The sequence below is a fragment of the Neofelis nebulosa genome, chromosome 10 (genome assembly GCF_028018385.1).
Source record: "Neofelis nebulosa isolate mNeoNeb1 chromosome 10, mNeoNeb1.pri, whole genome shotgun sequence".
In the NCBI taxonomy this organism is placed as follows: domain Eukaryota; kingdom Metazoa; phylum Chordata; class Mammalia; order Carnivora; family Felidae; genus Neofelis; species Neofelis nebulosa.
This window is the reverse complement of record NC_080791.1, coordinates 114,725,138-114,746,140: the sequence shown is the minus strand read 5'-3', so window position 1 is coordinate 114,746,140 and position 21,003 is coordinate 114,725,138. Positions and strand designations below refer to the sequence as shown.

Sequence of the window (21,003 nt, the reverse complement as noted above, 5' to 3'; positions counted from 1 at the left end):
TCTCAGTGGCAGCGCGGCTCAGGGGATCGCGGGCTCGGGGGGGCGGAGCCCAGGCTGCCTCCGGGACAGCTCGGGACCATGTGCTGCCAGGCTGGCTCCTGGCAGTTCGACCCAGCCCAGAACCGCCCTTGAGGGTGCCGAGGAGGGGACCCCAGGGCGGCACAGCCTCAGACACCGGCCCCAAGCACGTCGCGGTAGCAGACGCCCAGACGGCAGGGGGAAGGGCGCGGGGCCCTGGGGGGCGGCAATCTGCAAGGACAGGTTTCAGACATCGGGGCTCCGGGGGCAAGCTGGAGGGGCCGCGTGCTCACACGGAAGAGCAGAGGGCCGCCCGCCTTCTCGACAGGTGACCGGGACCCTCCCCGCGTCCAGCGCTATCGGCTGGAGGAGAGGCTGTGCTCCCCATGGATGGCCCTACAACACTGTGCCAAGCAGACAGGACAGTGACCCCAGCCCTTCCCAGGGGCACCCCGGGATCAGATGGGCCACCAGGGCCCCGTTACCATCCGCCTCTACGGGGCCACAGACCCACCTGCCGTCATGTCTCGGCTGAGTGCACGGCTGCGACACCAGCAGACCCCACCAGTGATCCCCTTGACGTTGAGTAACAGCTCCTGCGGTTAAGGGGGAGCCCCGAGCCCCAGATTTGTGTCACACAGTCACGGGCACTGGGTGCCACGCTCCGTGGGGCGCATGTGGCTCTTGAACCGCTCCACGGTCTCCCGGGCAGCGTCCAACCCGCCACCAGTCTGCCCGTTCAGCTGCCAAGTCCAGTGGCTGTGTCCTCACTTCCGGCGGTTGCGGGCTTCTTTCCGGTCTCTCAGCCTCTCGTCCTCTGCTCCCACTCTGCGTTTTGTCCTGTTTTCCCATTTTAAGTCCCCGCTGGTGTTCGGGGCAGGTCTGAAGGTCTCATGCTCCCAAGCCGTGCTTCACGGCCGCTCCCGTGCACACAGACGTCCTGGGGCTGTGTGCCCGCTCGGTCCCTGGAGGCCGGGCCCACACCGTGTCCTTCCAGGAAGAACCTGCTTCTGCTCCCGGCACACAGCACGATCTCTCCTCGGGGGCTCCCAGGGCTGCGGGCTTCCAGCAATCTCCGGCTTGCCTCCTTGGGCTGCCTTCCCTTCCAGCTCCTTCTCGCACCAGCTGGACATCAGCTCCTCCCATCGGGAGCCAGGCCCGTGGCCTTGAGAAGGCTCGTCCTGGGTGCCTAGGACCACAGCACCTGCCAGCACGACGGAGCGCCTGCCTCGTGGTGCGCGTCTGGGGAACGTTGGGGAGCAGACAGACGGACCCCCCCGTCCCCCCCAACGCTCCATGCAGCCCCCACAGGCGCTCGGGGACGTCTTCTTCTAGCTCAGCCCTGCAGTGAGCTCGGCCTCGCTGGCACTCTGGGTGCTGCGCCCAGGGTGCGAACGAGGCGAGCTCCTGGCTTCCTCACGTGCCGTCGGCATGAGCACACGCCGTCCTCAGCCGCTGTGGGCAGAAGGCATTTATGGGGACACAGAGCCAGCGGCAGCGAGCCCCGTGGAGCAGCACACCCTGCGGGACCCCACCTTGGGGACGGGGTGGGGGCGCAGGGTCACCTCCCTTGCGGGCCGGGCCGTGAAGGCCGGCCTGCTGCCGCAGCCCCTCGGGCACCAGAGACCCACTTGGAGCCCGAGTCCCCGGAGGTGAGGTCGTGACTCCAGGCGCAAACGCAGGACAAGTCCCACCCGCGGCACCGGGGCCTCCTCCCCGTCCCTGGAATCCAAACCGCAAACCTCCTGCCGGGAACACACCTTTCAGGGTAACGTTCTGAACCGAGCCAGCGGCTTTTCCCTCTAGTCGTACATCCTGCAAGTGATTTATTAGCCAGTGTGCTCCAAACAAAGTGAAAAACCACTCGGGAACCAAGACGGTCAAGTTTCATCGGAGGAGTTTAATTCTCTATTTTTATAGATATCATTTATTAAATTAGAAGGCTGATAAGCAAAAATATATTTTACAAAGATAGATCTGGACTCTGCACCCCAACAGACACTCGAGAAAGCTCTGAGGATCGTTCCCGCCAGCACGCCGCAGACGTGCCGCTGGAGGGGGTCTGTTCGCCGAAGGAGCCGCGGGAAGGACCCACGTGCACAGACACCGCATCCTCACCGCCCTGACAGCGCCGGGGCTGCCACCAGAGGAAACGCCACCGACCAGCTCGCAGAGGGCGGAGGCCCCGGCACCAGTAGCCGCCCTGGCTCGTGGGAGTCCGTGGTGGCCACGCCACAGCCGTGCGAGAAGCACGTCCCTCGGCCGCTTCAGAGGAACCGTGACGTCCCCCGGGAGGAGCGGGCCACCACAGGCACGAGCCCACACGCAGGACAGCGGGGCGCGCAGGAGGAAAGGACAGCCTAGCACAGGCAGCGATGGCCGGCCGGGTGCAGGCTCTCTAGGACGCCACAAACACGGTGTTGGCAAGAAAAGGGGAGCAGAAGCGACAGGTTCAGGGTCCCTCTCCTGCCAGCCCAGGCCCTGTGAGCAAGCCTGGCGCCTGTCCCCGAGGGGAGCACGTCCCTGACACGCACAAACACCCCCACAGCTTTAAGGCGGAAGGCGGCACTGGGGCCCGGGGGGGACCTGGGGTCCCGGATGTGTGTCCGTGAAGGTCGCCCCCAAGTGAGAGCCGCAGGCCTGCCCAACGCTTTCGCCCGTTTGGGGAGGAATCTGCGCGAGGACGTGGGCCCAAACCGTCCGATGTGGGAACTCCTGCTTCGCGAGAAGGCAGGGCTCCCACGTCCTAGCCGGTGGTCGGGACTCAGTGGAGGCAAATCTCGTGGAGAACCCTCGCCTGGTGAGGCCGCCACGCCAGCCGGACACGCTCCTTCAGGCTTCTGTGCGCCGACCCCGGGCCACCACGCACTTGCCGCTGGCGGCAGCATCCTGCAACTGACAGGAGGCCCCGCGTGCAGCGAAGGCTGGACGGAGTCCGGTCCTCAGGCTGAGCCTTCGCAGGGCCACACCGCCGGGGGCTGCGGGGCCCACGGCAACAAGACTGTCTGGAGGCAAGTGTGCGTGCACGCGCCTGGGCTAAGCAGTGCCCGAGCCCCCTCCCACGTTGCAGATTTCCACAAGGTGTCCCCCACCCTGTCCCACCTCCTGTGGTCACAACGGGAGCCTCGGCCGCCACGCGGTCCACAGCGCCGCACATGCACCCCTTGCCTCTAGGAAGCCTTGAACATTCATCGGTTTGCTATTTTTTTGTCCAAACTGAACCCGCAGGACTGGTACACGTTTACTTAAATCAACGTCAGTTGTAAGCCAACGGTTCCTGATACCCTTTAATAAACAAATACAAAGTACTGCCCCTTCTACTTTTCACCCTCAGTTTTACGTTCTGTTCCAAGAGCTGGTCAGGGAGCGGAGGGCAGTCCCTCGGAAAAACAGCCCACAAAGTCGGCGTGAGACATGGCAGGAAAACGCTTAACAGGGCCCCCAGGGCAGCCCTGCTCCAGAGCCCACGGGTGGGGACAGGCGGGTGGACGGACATCAGCGCTGAGCCTGCTGCTGGCTGGCAACACAGAGGTCAGCCTGCCCAGGACGCTGGTGAGCGGCCCCGGACCACAGGCAAGGAACAAGGGACGGACGTGAATTTGAAGCTTGACTTGGAAAAATCATCCCAATCGGCTGTCAATGTTCTATGTGCCTGAAATACGAGGTCTACCCCAACTAAGTAAAGTAACCGCATGCCATCGTCAAACCAGGAGGGCACGGGACGCTTTCTAAAGCGCCGGCAGAGTCAGGCTGCTCGCACGGAGCGCTCTCGGGACAGCCTGCAGAGCACAAGCACACGGCACTTGAAGACACACGTCCCTAAGCGGCAGGGGGCAGAGCGTGTGGACAGGACACGGCGCACGTGCCCACTCTTCTCCCGACAAAGCGGGGGACAGGCCCGCCCACACCCGCACCCAAGCGGTGGTGGTACTCAGCGGCTGGGGACCAACGACCCGCATGCATCCCAAACGAGGGTGAGGACTGGGGCTACAGATGGCTGAGAAAAGGCTACACGGGGCTCCTTCACAGGAACGGGGAGGGGGGCGGGGCCGGCAAGTCGAGAGGGGCAGAGGCAGCGTGGCGGCCGGGGCCCTAGGACTCTTCGCCCATCTGGAGCAGGGAGTTGATGGCTGCGTCCCTGTCCCCTCTCTGGGCTTCCAGCACGGAGCGGGTCACCTCCCGGTCCATGTTGGGGAACATGTCCTGGATGGCCTTCAGATCCTCCTCGCTGCAGCGGGGCTGGGTGCTCACGGCCGCCGGGGGCAGGGCCATGGGCACCACGCCAGGGCCGCACACGGCGGGCACACCTGCAAGTGAGATGCGGTTGAGGGGCACACACGATGGTACCCACGCCCACACCGAGCTCCGGCCCACGGCCCCACGCACGACTCCGCCGCCCACGGCCTTCCTCCCCAGCAGGTGCTCGCTATCCCAGAGCCGGGATGCGCCGCTCGAGCTGCGGTCTCTTGAAGTCCCGGATCGTACCACAGGGGCCCGCCTGCGGGACCTGAAGGCCACAAAGAAATTCTGCCAGGGAACGGCCGGCACAGGGGGTGGATGGCCCGCTAGTGACCACGGCGCGGGCCATGCACCAGGCGGGTCCCTCTGCCGCCCACGAGCACGCTAGTGAAACCCGAGAGCCAGGCACGCACCCGCGAGCATTTCTTATCGCACGCCAAGCCGCGAGGAACCGCGGACCCAGCTCTCCACTCCACTGTCTACAGGATGGATGGAAACACGGGCAGAACAGCGGCGGAGGATCTTCCAGACCAGGGGGCACCTTTCGCCATCTCTTAGGAACTGGCGTCCTTCACGCCCTGGCTCCACGGCCACCGTGCCTCCCAGGTACTACTTTGGCTCAGAAAAACCCGGAAGCAGAGAGAACTTCTGAAAGGCTCTTAGCGCTCCCAGGATCAGCTCCCCCATGGGACCCCCACCCCACCCCTGCAGCTCATGGGTCTCTGCCTGCTGGGGCTGGGGGGGGTGGGTAGCACCTATAGTTAGCCCCCTCCCGCGGGGGCCACAGCTCAAAGGTTCTGCCTGCCCTCCGGAAGCAGGGTCCACAGACACACGCATCACGTACGCGCACACCCATGCACACGAACACCGCAGGTCACACGTGCGCACGCACACACTCGCACACCACACTTCACTCGTCACGCACATGCACACCCTCCTGATGAGGTCAGGGAGTCTGTGTTCGCAGCAAAGGAGACGCTGCAGCACAAGCTTCACGCAAACAGGGGCAGCGGGTGCAAGTCCTTGTTTGCGGGAAATGCGACTGGGGCTGGTGGCGCCTCGGTCTGAGACGTCCAGGCAAAAACGACTTCCTCTCCTCGGTAACTTCCTGCAACTCCATGTCCCAAAACTTACTGATGCACGTCAAAAGAGAAGTTCAAATTCTCCAATTATACAGAAGTCTGGCCTTTCCCAAAATAAACATTTTAGGGCAAACTTGAGCACAAAGTTCTCATTTATAGAATGAACTAACAAACCAGAAAAAGGCCAGTGACACATCTGGTCTCCTGAGAAGGCAGACTTTCCGTTAACCGAATGTGTCCTGGTGCTGCTGGCCGTGTGGGTCCCCGCACGTCCCCCAGAAACACGTGTGAGGTCCCCACCTGGGCACACGTGGACAAGATGGCCGTCGGGAGCAGCGCCCGGAGAAAAGACGTACAGGCGCAGACCCCAGGAGGGGCCCCGTGACCATGGAGGCAGAGGCAGCGAGGCAGCCACAGCCCAGGCCGCCTGAGCCCCAGAAGCTAGAGGGGACCACAAGGGTCCCACCCCAGCACCTCTGCTGCCGACTCCCAGGAGCACGGCCCGCCCATGCCTCGACTTTGTGCTTTGGCCTCCAGAAGGGCGAAAAGAGATTCCTGCTGCCTTAGGCTATCACTGTCTGTGGGACTCTGTTACGGCGGCCCTGGGCGCTCATACCTTTGGTGAGCCCCACAAGGTGCCTGTTGGTCCTCCAACCTCCAACGAGGGGCAGTTAAACCATAAGCTCACACAGACCCTTTAACCGCCACAGGGAAGGGCGCCACTGAGACCCAAGGACAGAGGTCCTCACGCTGACCTCAACGCAAAGCAGGGCTCCCCACGGCACTGTGCTCTGACCCAACTCCCTGCACCGTGCCATCTCAGGTAGAGGCCACGGTGACCCGGGGCTGCCCCGCCTCCCTTCTCTCAGGGAGGGATCACCATCCTGCCCTGCCCACCTGCTGCCTACTTTCACGGCCATCTACCTCAGGGGCTGGTGAAGTCCAGTCACCGTTGCAGCCAGGAGCGGGAGTCAGCCAACAGCTGACATTAAAGTTTGAAAATTCAAAGGCGTGAAAGCTACAATCCAATTGGATTTTGCCATACAGCCACAAATTGCTACTTTTATAAAAGTGAATGAACACAACACAACGGGAACATCAGGGCATACGGTTCACTCTGCCCCACAGAGCGTGATCTTTCGTGCCGGTAACGCACACGCTAACGTGTTTAGAAATTACGTTTCCATACCTCGTCAACTTCAACTTGCCAATGATCAAGGGAAAAAAATCCTATATTCCACAGTCGCATAAAAGATTTAAATGTAAGACCAGACCCTTGTGTTTGGAAGGGCCCCACGAGTCACATGCAGACAGGGCTCAGCCTCCACGCTGCACTACGAGAGTCCAGGGCAGGAGAAGTGGCACACACCTGTGATGGGCACGTAGCCGACACCTTGCTGGTACACGGTGGGCATCAGGACCACAGGCTGAGGCGGCATCATCACGGCAGCCGGCAGCGCCTAGAACACACCAAGGACGATCACGGGGTCACAGAAGAACACAGCACACACTGAAACCTCCCGTGTGGCCCTGCCCACGTGGATATCCCAACACTGCCCTGGCGGAAGGTCGGGGCGAGTGGTTCGGCTACAGGGGTTGTTTAGAGCCTCCGATGGAGATGCGATCGGAAGGGAACACGGTTCAGGGAAGCAAGTCAGTACTCTGCGTCAGCACCTGTAACATTTCCTGACTGCCTCTAAAATCTTAACCGCTCAGTTATCGCGGTCACGATTCTGTCTTTACGTGAAAACTCTGCTAAAGCTGCGTAACGAGACGTTTATGAGTAAAATCACATCGGTGTTGGGATTTGCTTTCAAACAGCCCAGGGATGAGCAGCGGGGACGAAACTCTGCCGGGCTGGGAGACCACCCTCACAGCCCGACCACCTCCCTGCCACCACACCTGCAGCGGACTTCCTTGAGGCAAAGTGAAAACAAGGACACCACCACTCCCTTGGGGGGACAAAGGCAGTGGCAAGAGCCCAGGGTCCCAGACCCCTCCGCCCCTGCTTCCCACCCCAAGAGCAGCGGGTTGACGATGGAGCCACACAAGCCAGGGGACCCGAGGGCCGGCTGCTTCTCCCTTAAACGCCGTGTGGCCCTGAGACCCCTCTCCGCCACGGGGTGAGTCTGCCCCCCGGCCACAGGCCACCACACAACGCCGCTCCTCCCGCCAAAACACCTGATACCTGCTGGCCAAGGTCCCGTCCCTCAGGGACAAACAGCTCCACTGAGCTTAGCTGCCACTCAGCCTGCCCACATGGCCCATGCCCTCACCGTGTAGGACATGACCAGGTTGATCATGCCCTCCTTGTCATCACCCTGCCGGCCACTCAGGCTATACCACTCGTCCTCCACCTTGCCCTGCTTCAGGGACTCGGGAATGGTGACGTGTGTCCAGGCGATGCGGTCGTCCATGGAGAAGGCTCGCTGAGGGAGACAGGGGGAGACACACGGGCCACCACTGCCCTGAGGCCCCGCCCTCACCCAGCGGTCCCACCCCACAGTGCCACCTCTTACCCGAGGCCCCACCCACAGCCTCACCCTGAAGCCCCGTCCCTGGGCCTGCCTCCTCCAAAGAGTTGTTCCTCCCCCCACCACCCTAGTATCTGGCCCCTGGCACTGTGCATCCTTCAGCCCTGGTCCAGGCAGTGAGGGCACGGCCTGGGGGTGGGGGGTGGGGGGGCTGCCCCTCTCTCTGCCTTATACAAGGCCCCACCAGGGGAAGAGAGGACCCCACAGGGCCCCGCCCTCATTCCTGTAAGGTCAGGAGAGCCGTGGTCAGTGTCTGGAGATGCGTGGTCTCGTCTCTGCCCGCCCTCCCTGAATCTCTTGCAAGTCCAAAGCCCAGTGGGCATGGACGGGGGAAAGGAGGCACTCTCCCTGCTAACCATGCACTCTGTTCTTCCCCTCCTGTTGCTAAGCAAAGGGAGAGATGGGGTAGGAGGAAGGAACCTGGAAGGAAAAAGAGCCGAGGGCACCACACTGGCGGGGGGAGGGGTCCACCTCTCAGCCCTGCTGCTGCCCAACTCCCTGTGACCTCTCATCCTGCCGACCAGAGCCCCCGGAGCTCCCGGGCCGGGCCGTGGAAGGCTGGGCTGCCCCACACAGGGGCCCAGAGGACCGGGCTCAGGAAGAGCCCCACTGCATCTGATCCCCCTCAGGAACACCCGGGGGGCTGGCAACTTGCCCAAGAACCCCACTCCCACCCAGCATGGGGTCTGACACACTTTACATCCCACCTGGTCATGAAGGCCGGCCTCCACAAGCCTCGGGTTTGTGGACGAGTTTGGCACTTGGGGAAGGGGAGACGCGTCAACACCGTCTCCACAGAGTGCCTGGTGTCCCTGTCCCTGGTGATGCTGCTTCTGAATGTAGCTGCATGGGACGTATACTTTCCCCCGCCTCCGGGGACACCCCGTCACAAAGCCACGATGCACCCCGTGTCGGGGCACACCTGCAGCTCCTGGGCAGCCTCAGTGGCGGGAAGGCAGGGCACCCGTGGCTCTGGCATCGCCGTGCGCGGCCTGCACCTGCCGGGCCCGTGAAGGCGGCAGAACCTCTCACCTCGTCAAAGATCTCCAGGTAGAAGGAGTCCACGCCAGGGGGCACCGTGCACTGGATGACTTTATTCCAGCGAGGGTTCTTGGCACCGTTGTGGGCAGTGGGCGTCTCGTACACCGCGTAGCCCAGGCGCAGTCGGCAGTACGGGTCCATGCGGGTCATGCCGTAATTCTTCGCCAGCTTGGCCTGAAACACGACCAGCGTTACTAAACAAGCAGCCGCCACCACAGCGAGCGCTGCACATCCACCTCAGCCTTCCAACCCCACAACTCCCCACTTCCGGCATTTTCCCGGGAGCAGGACGTGGCTACGATTGTGCCCGTGGGCAACGGGTGCAGCAGGCCACTGGTCAAGTGAAGGGAGCCGCGGGGCCACGCAGGGCAGCTCCTCCGACGTCCCCTCTGAAGAGGCTGATCAGAGCCAAGAGCCACCCTGGAGCCGCGGCCCGGCTTCACCTTCTGTCCTCTGTCCACTGCTGCGACTCATGAACCCCGAGGAGCCCAGCCTTCGGCCAGACAGGCTACGTTTGCAGGGAAGAGAAGGCGTGGACGCAGATGAAGGCGGAAGGCTCCGGGGGCCCAGGCGGTCGGTCAGCAAAGGCTCATTCCAAGTGGGTCCGGCTGGACCGTAATGGCTCCACACAGAACCCCACAAGGGCACACGAGGGAACAGCCCTGGCGGGGGCTGGGCGAAGACCAGGGGAGGAAGGGTGACCACACAGGCAGCGGGAAGCCACGGGCCACGCCGCGAGGCCCAGCGGGCAAAGTGGGAGCCCAAGCCACGAGGGTCTGGGAGGACCGTGTGGAGGGTGCGCACGGGTGGCTCGTGCGTACCTGAGGTGACCCCATCGGCCCTGGGGGCGTGGCCAGAGTTAGCATCTGGGACTCGTGGTCACCATAAAACCCACGGAACTCGCGAGGCCCGACCGTGGCTCTGTCTGCTGTATGCGTGCGTCTCTCCTCAAAACTGCGTGCAGTGACTTCCCTTGCTTCGCGGTTTTACAGAAGTCGTGCTGACCGAAACCACTTTAGATCCTGACAGCGCATTTGGCTTTCCTTGGGATCCGTTCGGCAGCCAGGGCCGGCCTGGAGGGGCTGCCGGCCCACCCTCACGCCCTCACCTTCCCGGCAGCCGCGAGGCCGTCCACACACAGGAGCGGTGCCCGGCCCGGAGCACGAGCCCGTGGAGCTGTCACTGACTATCCCTGCTCCGTCTGGCAGAACCCGGCAATTGTCGCTACTTTTCGCGTCTATCAGCTACGTTTCAGGAGCACGCCCCGGCAAAGCACGCGTCCACGCGGCAAGTGTGGCACGGCAGCCGGGGCCGGCGCTCCCCACGCGGGACACCCACCTGCACCACGGTGACGCTGAGGCGGCCCACGGCACCCACCGCGCCTCCGTACTGCAGCTGCCGGGCTGCCTGCGCGTCCAGCTGCACCTGCTGCTGCGCGGCCGTGGGCGTGATGCGGAGGAAGTCCTGCGGGAGCTCGCCGACGTACACCTTCGGGGAGAGCGCACGCGCGTTAGCGGGGTGGGAGCTCAGCCTCTTCGTCCACGCAGTGAGGGGCCCGTGGGTGGAGGGTCTGCAGCCCGAGCGCCCCGAACCACCGCGCTGCCCGTGCCCACGGCGGCTGCTCTCTGGCCAGGAGCCCTGTCACTCGGGACAAAGGGGTCGCACACCAGCCTCCCTGGGGGCTCGCCACCTGCTCTGGACTCTCCTGCTCACACCGGCTCCCTGGACAGTCTCAGGCCACATCCAGCTGTCACACACCCTCTGCCCGCGTGTCTGTGATCTGCTTTCCCTGCTGCCACCAGGGCGAGCTGGGCCCGTGGGCCGCAACGTGCTCATTCAAACAAGGAGCGAGACGAAATTGGAAGCTGGGTTTCTATCCACACGGAAAACCCTCGCCTGCAACAGTTCAAGCTCAGCACCACCCCAGAAGACAGAAGGAAGAGACAAGAGCCCCAGAGACCTCACCCCTCTGCCTCTTGCCGAACCCTACGTCCAAGAGGTGGCCTGGCCTCCCGAGAAGGGCCCGGCTCCCAGGTGGGGCGGGGATGCGCCAGGAGGGGGGCTGCGCGGTGGCCCGAAGGTTCCCAGAAGCCAGTCGTCCGCGAAGGGGCAGCGGCTGAAGCGGGAGTCGGTCGCAACATATGGCAGTGCTGGCCCTGGACAAGGCTCCTCCGGCACACACGAGCAGAGGGGGCGGCTGTGTCCCAGGGCCAGCAGAGCAAGGACCCACTGGGTGTTCACCACCCCGAGCAGCCTCACACCGCCGTCTCCCTGGGTTCAGGGTCTGGAATGCCCAGATAAACTACTGGCACGGCCCCTGGGGCCACAGACGCCCTCAGAAGGGAGCAGGGCCTGTCCTCGAGACGGGACACGAGCTGCGGCACAGGGCCAGTGCTGCCTGTGGTGGTCCGGGGTCCTCCTTAGCTGCCCCACGGGGACACCACACGGGACTCTGGACAAGAGCCTCCAAGCAGCATTATTTTGAGTTATGGCAGACTGCATTTACTGACAACAGCCACTAGGGACCACTTCAGCCGTCCAGGTGCTGGCTACCCTAAGGCCTCAATTGCTGGAGTTCTGGAGTTCTGGACTTCTGGATGGACCAGGCATCCAGCAGAATTCCAGAAAGCTCCACACTCGCTGAGCTCACAAGCACCACTGGGGAAGCATTTCTCCCCAAGTGCCTTTTGCTGTTTCATTTCAAAAGTCCCCAGAAAGGTCTAGGTTCCTGTCGGTGTCCCCATCTCAGGCCTGGAGACCACCCAAACCAGGCCTGGAAACCAATGGAAACCAACTCAGGACCCCAGGCCCAGGGACTCTCCCCGGCCGAGTACTCCCACCTTGGCAGCAGTCAGCTGGGTGCCCCGGCAGCTTTTCACTGCCAAGCAAGAGCACACCTCTCCTGGCTGCACCCCACGCCAGGCCCCTCCCACGCTGGGACGTGCAGGAGTGATCTCGGCGCCTGGCGGGGGCAGCATCTCATTGCTTTTCATTCTCTGTGTCTGGACTGGGCAGCCTGGAGGGGCCCTGAGTACCCATAACAGACTGAAGGGAAGGCAGCAGCGCCTGGGAGGCCCAGCGTTGCCAGGTGAGGAGAGCGCTGCCTCCCAGGGGGCCTCCCGGCTCACCAGGAGGGGCCAGGGCTCGCCTCGCAAAGAAGGGCGCATGCCCTCCCGGAGGGCCGAGATGCTGTGGCCTGCTTCACGGCTGTGAGACCGATGTCAGTTGCCAGTTGCTGTGGGCAGACGGGAGCCACGTCCCCAGCCGGAGCTCTACCCAGCCGACACCAGGCCGGATGCTGCCTTGCCGACTGTCCATGGGCCTCGCAGCCTCCGCCCGCAGGGTCTGTGGCCGGTGCCTGCACCCACGGCTGGCAGACAGACTCACGCACGCGGACCACATTCTCGTTTGGTCTGAGAGTAACTGCTCACCCCATGCCACATACCGCAGCTCGGAGGAGCCGGCAGGGTGGGCTGTGGACCACACACGCATACGCAGGGATGGTGGTGACAGCGTGCTGCTCAGGCATGGGGATCGTATGTCTATCTCCTTCGTCCCATCATCAGTACAGGACTTCCAGAACTCATCTGGGCTTAAGGAGAACACTCTGCTTTTTAATTGGGGGTGGGGGAGGATAAAATTGTATCAAACGCCAAAGACATGGTATTCTTTTCCAACAAGGTTTTAACGCTAAAACTATAAATGTGAGACAAGGATTTCTATCACATGAATTAATAGCACAAACAAAACACGGGAAGGGAGAGAAGTGGACCCCATGAGCACTGACAGGCTGGGGGACACCAGGTTCCTGAGAAGCCCAGAGGACATTGTGTCCCGTGGTCTTCTCCCACCCGAGGGACGCATTACAGAATCCCCGAGCGGCAGGCCTTAGGCTGTCACAGTCCCCAGAATAAGCAAAGTCTGAGATGGCCCTGGAGCGCAGGCCATGGAGGACCTATGGCAGTTGGATGCTACACGGGGCCCTAGCCGGAACCTGAGCCCAGGAGGGACGGGGGGAGAAACGTGGGGTGTCCAAATCAAACCTGCAGTGGCAGTCACGTACCAAAGCCAAAGCCAGGTCTCTGGCTGTGACCAGTGGACCTTGGTGACACGAGGTGCAGATACACTGTCTATGAGAGCACACGACAGCTCTCCACACCATCTGCAACTGATCCATAACTCTAAAATTTCAGGTTTATTAGAAAAAATTCCAATTTAACTTAACAAGGAAGAAAGAGGAAGGACACCGTGCTTCACTTCCCACAAAGTAAAAATCTTACAAAATCTTGGTTATGCACCTGCTGCCCAGGAGCTGCCAGACAGGCCTGCCCGCTGTCGCAGCCCAAGTTCGTCCGAGCGAGCAGGTTCCACCACCTTAACCAGTCCCTGCTCATGACAAAATGGTGACGCGTCAGGTGTCCCACGCACGTCCAGGCGCCGACAGGAACCCCCCTGCCCCAGTGACAGTCTGCAAAGGCCACGGTAACACCTGTATTACTGACACGTATTAAATGTTCAGGACTGATTTTTGCCACATTGTGATGGAGGAAGGGTCACGTAAAAACACATGCTTTATCCTGGCTCCCCGCCCGGAGGGAAAAGACAACGATCACGATCACTCCTGCTACAACGTAAATAACAGATCACATCTGAAAATGCAACCTGGCTCACACTTACAGGCTGAACACACGGAGTCCCGACCCAGGCCCGGGGCAGGCGGTCTCTTTCAAGGAGCGCTGCAAACCACTTCGGCCTGCTGCCCCTCGTCAAGTCTGGGGCTGCAGACACACCGTCTAGGGCTCCTGTCCCGTGCGCCCACTCATGCTCTACGTACAAACAGGACTCTTCAGTTAATGTGGGGCTAAGAACGACTCAAGTTTCTACGTTAAAAGTTAGGTTAAAAACTGAAAAGCCATGGACACTCCACTTGGTATCCGTTTTTGCTGAGCAACCTTTAACGTAACTTATTTACTCACATCAAATTACGCATACTCGTTAGCTATTCATGCAAATGTAGTACCGACATACCCAAGAATTTAAAAATTCATTCAACTGTTACTTTTCCAGTAAAGGTAAAACATCTGGAAAATTTTTAATGAACTTTTAACTTTCGCGTGATGTGAAAAAGTACTTCCTAATCCACTGCTGGATGTTCTTTTTGGCGCCTCGGCTCGGTGGCAGGACAGAGAGATCCTGTGGCACGAAAACTAACATGAGAGCAGCTGCCACGAGGCACAGCGCCTGCGTCCCCCACCGAGTCCCAGGCAACACGACGCCCAACAAAACCGTGGCGACGTGCGGGCCGTCAGCCACGCTGAGGCCTTGGGTTCCTTCCGCACCCTCCGGGGGCTGGCATCCGCCATGAGGACGCACTCAGGCCTCCGGACCCCACACCATGACCCAGAGGGGACCCCACACAAATGCCTCCGTGGTCCCTGGTTCATCCCACGGCTCTCGTTCCACATCACTCACGACTGGAACTGCGGCCGAAGGGGATGGAGGAATGTGACCGCACAGAAACAGAAGCCCATGTGGCCAAGAACCGCAGGGATGCCAAGGGCCTGGCGGCGAAGTCAGGTGCTCACGGGACAAGGACCCCCAACCTCGGGACGGTGTCTGGTGGGCCAGGGGCCCTGGAGCCTCCCCGCGGTCCCGGGGGCCTGTCCTGCTGCGGCCTATCACACCCTGTGGCCTGTCCCCCCAAGTGACCGCATGGGGGGGTGGCTCTGACCCCCAGCCTGGCCGCTGACTGAGTCCCCACTGCACGGGGGGCCGAGGCGCTGGCCCCAACGTCCCAAGGGAGGGAGCCTGGGCAGCGAGGAGCCAGGCCTGCCGTGTCTCTCACTGACCCCGCCTGGCATCCAACCGCAGAGTGTGACGGCAGGTGGGCCGGGTGGACAAGGATGGCGGTGTGTGGGTGGCACAGAGGCAGAGAAGCAGATTCTGTCTGCTCTGAAGGCAGAGAGGCAGGGCTTCCTAAGGGGACAGAGGGGAGGCGAGGTCATCCGAATGTTCCAGCCTGAGTGCTGTGCAGGGTGGAACCACTTCCATACGGGATTGGGGGGGGGGGGATGCAGGGGAAGGTGTGAGGGAAGCAGGGGCTGCCTGGCGCTGTCTGGAACCTTCTGGGGAGAAGGCAAGGAGCGGCAGGACACACAGATGTGGAGTTCAGGAAGGAGACCTAGGAGGAGGGAGGAGGCAGGCAGCCACTATGGTGTTGGGGACCCGAAGCCAGGGTCCCCAAGTGAGCGAGGACACGCAGAAAAGGGGGAGGGGCGCCTGGGGGGCTCAGCCGGTTGGGCATCCAACTCTTGATTTCAGCTCAGGTCACGATCTCGTGGTTCACAGGTTCGAGCCCCGCGTCGGGCTCTGGGTAGACAGCGCGGAACCTGCTTGGAATTCTCTCTCTCTGCCCCTTCCCTTCCCCCTCTCTCAAAATAAACAAATAAACCTTTAAAAACAATTTAAAAAAAGAAAAGAGAAGGAGCTGGTGCAAGGACAGTCCAGGTAGAGACAGTGGCCTCAGAGCACGGAGAGGCTGCTGTCCGCTGGCTCATGGGTGAGGACCATGCCCAGGGTGCCTGAGAACTCAGCCGGGGGAGCCTCTGAACCCTGAGTGCACCGCTGCCGTGCCCCTGTTCAGAACGCCCTCCGCCCACGGTCCCCCAAAGCTCAGGCGGCCTCCAGGGGCCTCCTGCCCTCAGCTCACGCAGCGGCCCTCCCAGGGTCCATAGCCCTGCACCAGCAGCCCCTCGGCCCCCACAGCGTCGGGGCAGAGTGGTGGGAGGTGTGGGGGACGGTAAATGGTGCCCACAAAAGGGCACAGACGGCCGTGGGGAAGTGCAGGTTTCCTCGAGAAGCGGAAATGAATTTGCAGGAACCTAGCAGCTCACTCGTTCAGGTGCTTCCTGCGGGCTGGGCCCGGGCCAGGCTGCATTCATGCCACAGTCCGTCCTTGCGCGAGTCGGGTGACCAGGAGCAGAGCCGCCAGAAAACTGGCCCGCAGTCAGAGCTCAGTGTCACTCAGCGAACCGGACTGAGACCTCCGGGCCCACAGTGCTGACCCAGGACAGGGTTGGGGGATGGGGGGAGGGCCCTGGGAATGCGGGGGCGGGGGGGGGGGGCGGCCGATGCCAGGGGAAGGACGGCACGTGCGGACCTGGACGACAGTCAGGCCAGAGCCCTGCACAGGCGAGGGGCGGCGGGTGGCATTTCAAAACCAAACCCGGGACAGCCAGCCTCCAGCGGAAATTCTCAAAGCAAAACAAAGTGGCCCGGAGGTCTGAGGAACAGGAAGAGGAAACAGCGACAGCATATGTAACAAAATTGCACCCCCGTTGGGAAGACGTCCCTCAGGGTTACGTCCTGATCAGGAGGCGGGTAAATATAACTAACTTCAGACCCCGGTAAGAATGCATGTTAAAGCTTCTACGATAACAACGAAGAGGGCAGAAAAGAAGAAAAAACTGAATTTCAAAAACTGTATTTAATCAACCCAAAAGAAGGAGAAAAAAAGAAAAAATGGACAAACGTGCAAAGGAAAACATCTGAAAAGAACATGTGTATAACTATATAAAATTACGTAACATGTTTCACTTAAAAAACAAAGACACTTCTTAGATTTGACTTTAAAAATCTACATACTGTTGACGATAAACCAATCTTAAATATAAACGTGCAGAAAGATATCAAGTCAAAGAATGGGAAAAAACCCCAAAAAACCCTAAGGCAAACATTCCCATGCTAACATCAGACAAAATAAGAAAGGTTCTGTGCAGCCAGTAAGGTCACCGCACCCCAACAAGGTGTGACCTACGGAAAGGTCCAGAATTCCGACCCTGGATGCAGCAGCCTCGGCAGAGAGAAACGGGCTGCCCACCAGCCGTAGGACCCGGGCCAGCGGGGAGGGGCTGGCAGGGCAGGTGGGTCCACTGGAGCAGAAGAAGGCGTGCCACGGCAGACAGTGTGAGCAGGAGGCCCGTGGGCTCGCCATGGTGCCCAGAAAAGAAACGCCAAACACGAGCCTGAATAGAAAACCACTCTTCCCTGCGAATCCCGGAAGTTCCCGAGCAAGAACGGAGCCTGATCCAGCCTTTGCTGTACAACTGTGTTTCAGGACACACAGTCCCAGTTAATCACCACAGAACACGGGACAAAATACAAACACCACCCTCTGCCATCCCTGATGAAGTCACTGGTTCAGCAACAATTATCAGTATCTGCACACTGCTATCTACATTTACGACTTCTTTGCATTTAGTTATATAATTACACGTTCGTTTGTTTACACTTATGTGCAAGTGAGAACGTTCTTACCACGTTATCTTTCAAAAACAATCGCTGTCAATGAGGCTGATGAGGACTTGCAGGGCCTCAGGTCACTGGAACACCACCTAGCAGACCACCTTGGGTCAGGAGGGAAGGGGGTATTCAAGGGGAGGGCGGTGGGCTCAGCCCAAACCTGCTGAATGATCAGCCCCTCTAGAAGGATGACCAGGGGTCGTGCTCAGCCAGGGGCCCCATCAGCCTGAACTCCGTGGGGGCCACCCACACATCTGTGAGGGAGCCCAAAAAAGCTGATGCTGCCTCTGACTGAGCCTTGATCCCCATCCCCATCCCCATGAGCTGATGGCACCACCGAGTGAACTCCCCTGAGTTCTAACAAGGCAGGGGGCCCATCAGGTGCCTCTCAAGAGTCTGTGCACTGGACAGAAACCCTGGAAAGAAAAAGGCTGTCGTTACAGGAATACCAGCACTGTTACCAGTGGGGCAAACAGCATGGGTCAGGGGCATCACTCAGCTGAGGCTCCAGGAAGAAACCAGCCTGGACAGACAAATGCCAAAGACCCCTCTCAGCCCTGCTGAAGGGAGGAGGCAGAGCAGGCACGCAACCTGGAGGAGCTAACCCCTCCCTGTCCTGGCCCCGCCCCTCAGGCTTCCCTGAGCAAGGACACAGGAACCCCACGCCCCAGGCAGGCTACCCTAGGGGGGGACTCTGCGGGAGGCGGTGGTCCGGTGGTCGGACTTCAGAGTACCCCCAGTGAGTCCAGGCTCTGGGTCCCCTGGAGTGCTGGTGCAGCACGCTGGGATGGGGCCCTCCGGCATAGGGCTAACGTTCAGGACCCGGCACCCCAGCACTGACAAATGCTCGCTTCGCCACCACCAGCTGGGACGGCAGCTGCCTTCTGTTCACGGCCCGGCACCTGTGTTAGTCCTGTTCCTCCACAGGGAGTGGGGCTCGATCAAGTCAGCGCGCCCTGGCTAGAGGAGAACCACCAGACCCTTAACAACTGCCACCGCCCGCCGGTGAGCCCGGAGGGGAGCGGCGGGCTGCGTGCCAGGCACCAGCTGTGAGAGCAGGTTTACACTGTAGCGACCGGATGAAGCCCAAGCAGCAAACCCATTCGCTGCCCGTGGGCCTTTTGTCTGGAAAAGCACCCTGGCCATGCCCGCTGCCCTCAGTGCCGCAGGCGCCCACCCTCTCTCCCTCCGGGCCTGCCTGCTTCCCAGCCCCAGCCCCACAACGCCAGCTCCTCCCTCAGGTGTCAGGGCTTGTGGCACCTCCCACAAGAACCCTACCCACCCCAACCCCGATAGTGACAGGCCACCTGGAGTTAAGACGCACAGCTCTGAGTGCGTGGCTCGTCTGCGTGCTTTTGACCCGTTTGTCTCCCGTGCTGCGCTGGAAGAACCTGACAGCGGGCATACCCGGCCGCCCCAAACATCACGAGCAACGTCACGGCTGAGTACGTCACTGGCACTCAAGACCCCAGCCCCTGCTGACACCTCCCTGGAGCCCCCAGCAGCTCTGGCCCACACGTAATGTTACTGCACGTGGACAAGCCGTGTGCTGCACACCCACACGCGGACGCAGGCCACACGAGTGTCACACATGCCGGGAAACAGCGCACACCGAGGAAGTCAGACCAGGAACCCTGGGAGGGCACAGACCCCATATGTGTGAGCACTGACACTCCTACTCGCTCGCTATGGGGTGTACAGGGCTTCCGCTGTGTGCTGTCACCGAGCTGAATGTCCCCTCGGTACCGGGACGCGCTCACCTTCCCTGACTGCTCCCTTCACACAGGACACCGAGCCCAGGTTTGTATGTGTTTACACTCAGTCTCGTGCCACCAGTGAAGTTCTGCACAAGTTCCCAGGAGGGAAAGGAGCTCCCAGGAGGCTGGGGACACGTGACAGGCCAGGAGCCCACTGCTCCTGGGAGGAGGATGTGGGAAGAGAGACAAGCTGCTGATCTGGTCCCTTGCTTCTGGGAACCTGCTGGCAGTGAGCCCGCCCGCGGTAAGTCACTGAAGACAGAAAGATGGACACACTGCGAGGAGGGGCCCAGAACTCCCTCGAAGGCTCTGGACGCTTCCACACTAAGGTCTGATAAGTGTCTGAACCTAAAGCGGGCTTCTAACAAAACCTGGTTTTCCTTTCAAGCTCGGGAACAACGTTCTGAGAAGATTCTCCTCTAGTCTGCACAAACAGGAGTCATCCACGTCCCCTCTGAACCATGAGAAGCCCTGCTACCTGGGAGCCTACACGCAGGAGCTGACTTAACTGAAAACACATGAAGGCATCACATCAGAGGAACCTTTTTCCTACTCAAAAGGGCCAAAACAGTCCTCTACTGTCCGCGTTGAGCTGCTGTCGATAAAAACCTCCCCGTTTGTGACAACCTGTCCCTGATGCGGTCTGAATGGTCTGCTGGGAAGCCGCCTCACCCTGGAGCCATCCTGAGCCAGTCTACACTTGCTCTCCTGCAACAGCCCAATGAGCTTTGGGGACCAGACAGGAGCCCTCAGAACGAGAACTGGGAAGGTCCCTCCCAGGTCCTCGGTTCCCACCCTCTCATTTGCAAAACAAAGAAAAAATAAACAACCATAGGGGTTGCGAAGTGGCCTCTGACCGGGGAAGCGGCTTGTGAACCTCACACTTCCTGGGAGAAGCGCAGAGACCATCTGGGGTTCAGGGTCCTCCTCTATAGAGAGACAGTCTTGAGGAGCCTCCTTCATGTGAGGACCATCCGGGGTGCGAGGGACCTCCTCTACCCGGGGTGCGGGGTGGCACCCACCGGGGTGCGGGGGGCCTTCTCCGTCAGGGGGACCCAGCCGGGTGCAGGCGGCCTCCCCCGTCCAGGGAACCCACCGAGAGGGCGGGGTGGGGGGCCTGCTCCGCCCGGGGTGCGGGGCCTCCCCCGTTCCGGGCCGGCCCCGCCGCGCTGCCGCCCCGCCTAGAGCCCGTTGTCGGGCCCTCCCAGAGGCTCCGGAGCCTGCCGCTCCCCGCTTCCCGTCCCCCGCCCGGACCCTCACCGGCCCGCGCTGCGTGCTGACGGTGGTCGCCATGATGCTACGCGGCCTCCGCCTCGCCCACCGGGAGCGGACGCGCCCGCAACCCTCGGCGCCGGAGTCTGCGACGCCGACTGCTGTCCCCGCGAGGCCGCCGCCGCCGCCGCCGCCGCCTCGGTCAGCTGACGGCCGGCCCCGCCCCCGCACCGCCCACTGCGCAGGCGCCGTGTCCGCCCCACCCCTTCCGGCGCCGCACGCATGCACGCACGCACGCGCGCTCCCGGCAGGCGCCTGCGTAGCTGATATCTTTGGGCCGCAGCCCCGCGAAATGGCTCCCGAGCTGGCCGTCTGCGCAAGCGCGCCGGCCGGTCGCGCCGATCACGTGGCTGGCGGAGGCCTCGCAGGGCGCGCGGCTCTGCTGCAGTGGAGCGGAGGGGCAGCCAGGTGCTGGGGCGGGTGGCTTCAGGATTCTCCACTTCGGAGCCTCCGAGCGGAGCGGAGGCAAAGCGACCGGGTAGCCCTGCAGCTGCCCCAAATTCTCGGGGCGGGGGAGCCCTTACACGCAGATGTGTTGGCGCGACGGGGGCGAGGGAGCTGCTGGGGTGCGGCCGGTCTCGGAGATGTAGTCGCGGTGCCCGCTGTCGCGCGAGGGCCGGTGCACGGGCCACTCGCTACCACCGGGCGCGGCGAGGCTGCGGCCGCCGTAGTCGTGTGCGACCGCACGCACGCCCTCAGGGCCAGGACTGCTTCCCAACCCCCTCCCGTGCTTTCCCCGCGTCCGCTTCGGGGATCACC

The 21,003-nt window shown here is 61.7% G+C and overlaps 1 protein-coding gene across 3 annotated transcripts; it reads right to left on the bottom strand.

Annotated features, from left to right (window-relative positions):
* Window positions 1-1,898: 1,898 nt before the first annotated feature.
* Window positions 1,899-20,407, bottom strand: TOLLIP (toll interacting protein). Of its 3 annotated transcripts, none has more exons than XM_058690081.1 (6): window positions 20,233-20,407; window positions 10,253-10,402; window positions 8,906-9,088; window positions 7,616-7,768; window positions 6,709-6,799; window positions 1,899-4,325 (listed from the first exon to the last, which is right to left on the bottom strand). In XM_058690081.1, the coding sequence occupies exons 1-6, from the start codon at window positions 20,263-20,265 to the stop codon at window positions 4,111-4,113; spliced, it is 825 nt and encodes a 274-aa protein (XP_058546064.1). In that variant the 5' UTR covers window positions 20,266-20,407; the 3' UTR covers window positions 1,899-4,110. The 3 variants fall into 3 exon arrangements, with proteins under 3 accessions (XP_058546064.1, XP_058546063.1, XP_058546065.1); XM_058690080.1 differs by lacking the exon at window positions 20,233-20,407 and adding an exon at window positions 12,360-12,506; XM_058690082.1 differs by lacking the exons at window positions 6,709-6,799; window positions 7,616-7,768; window positions 8,906-9,088 and having other exon boundaries at window positions 4,134-4,325; window positions 20,233-20,400.
* Between the last annotated feature and the right edge of the window lie 596 nt (window positions 20,408-21,003).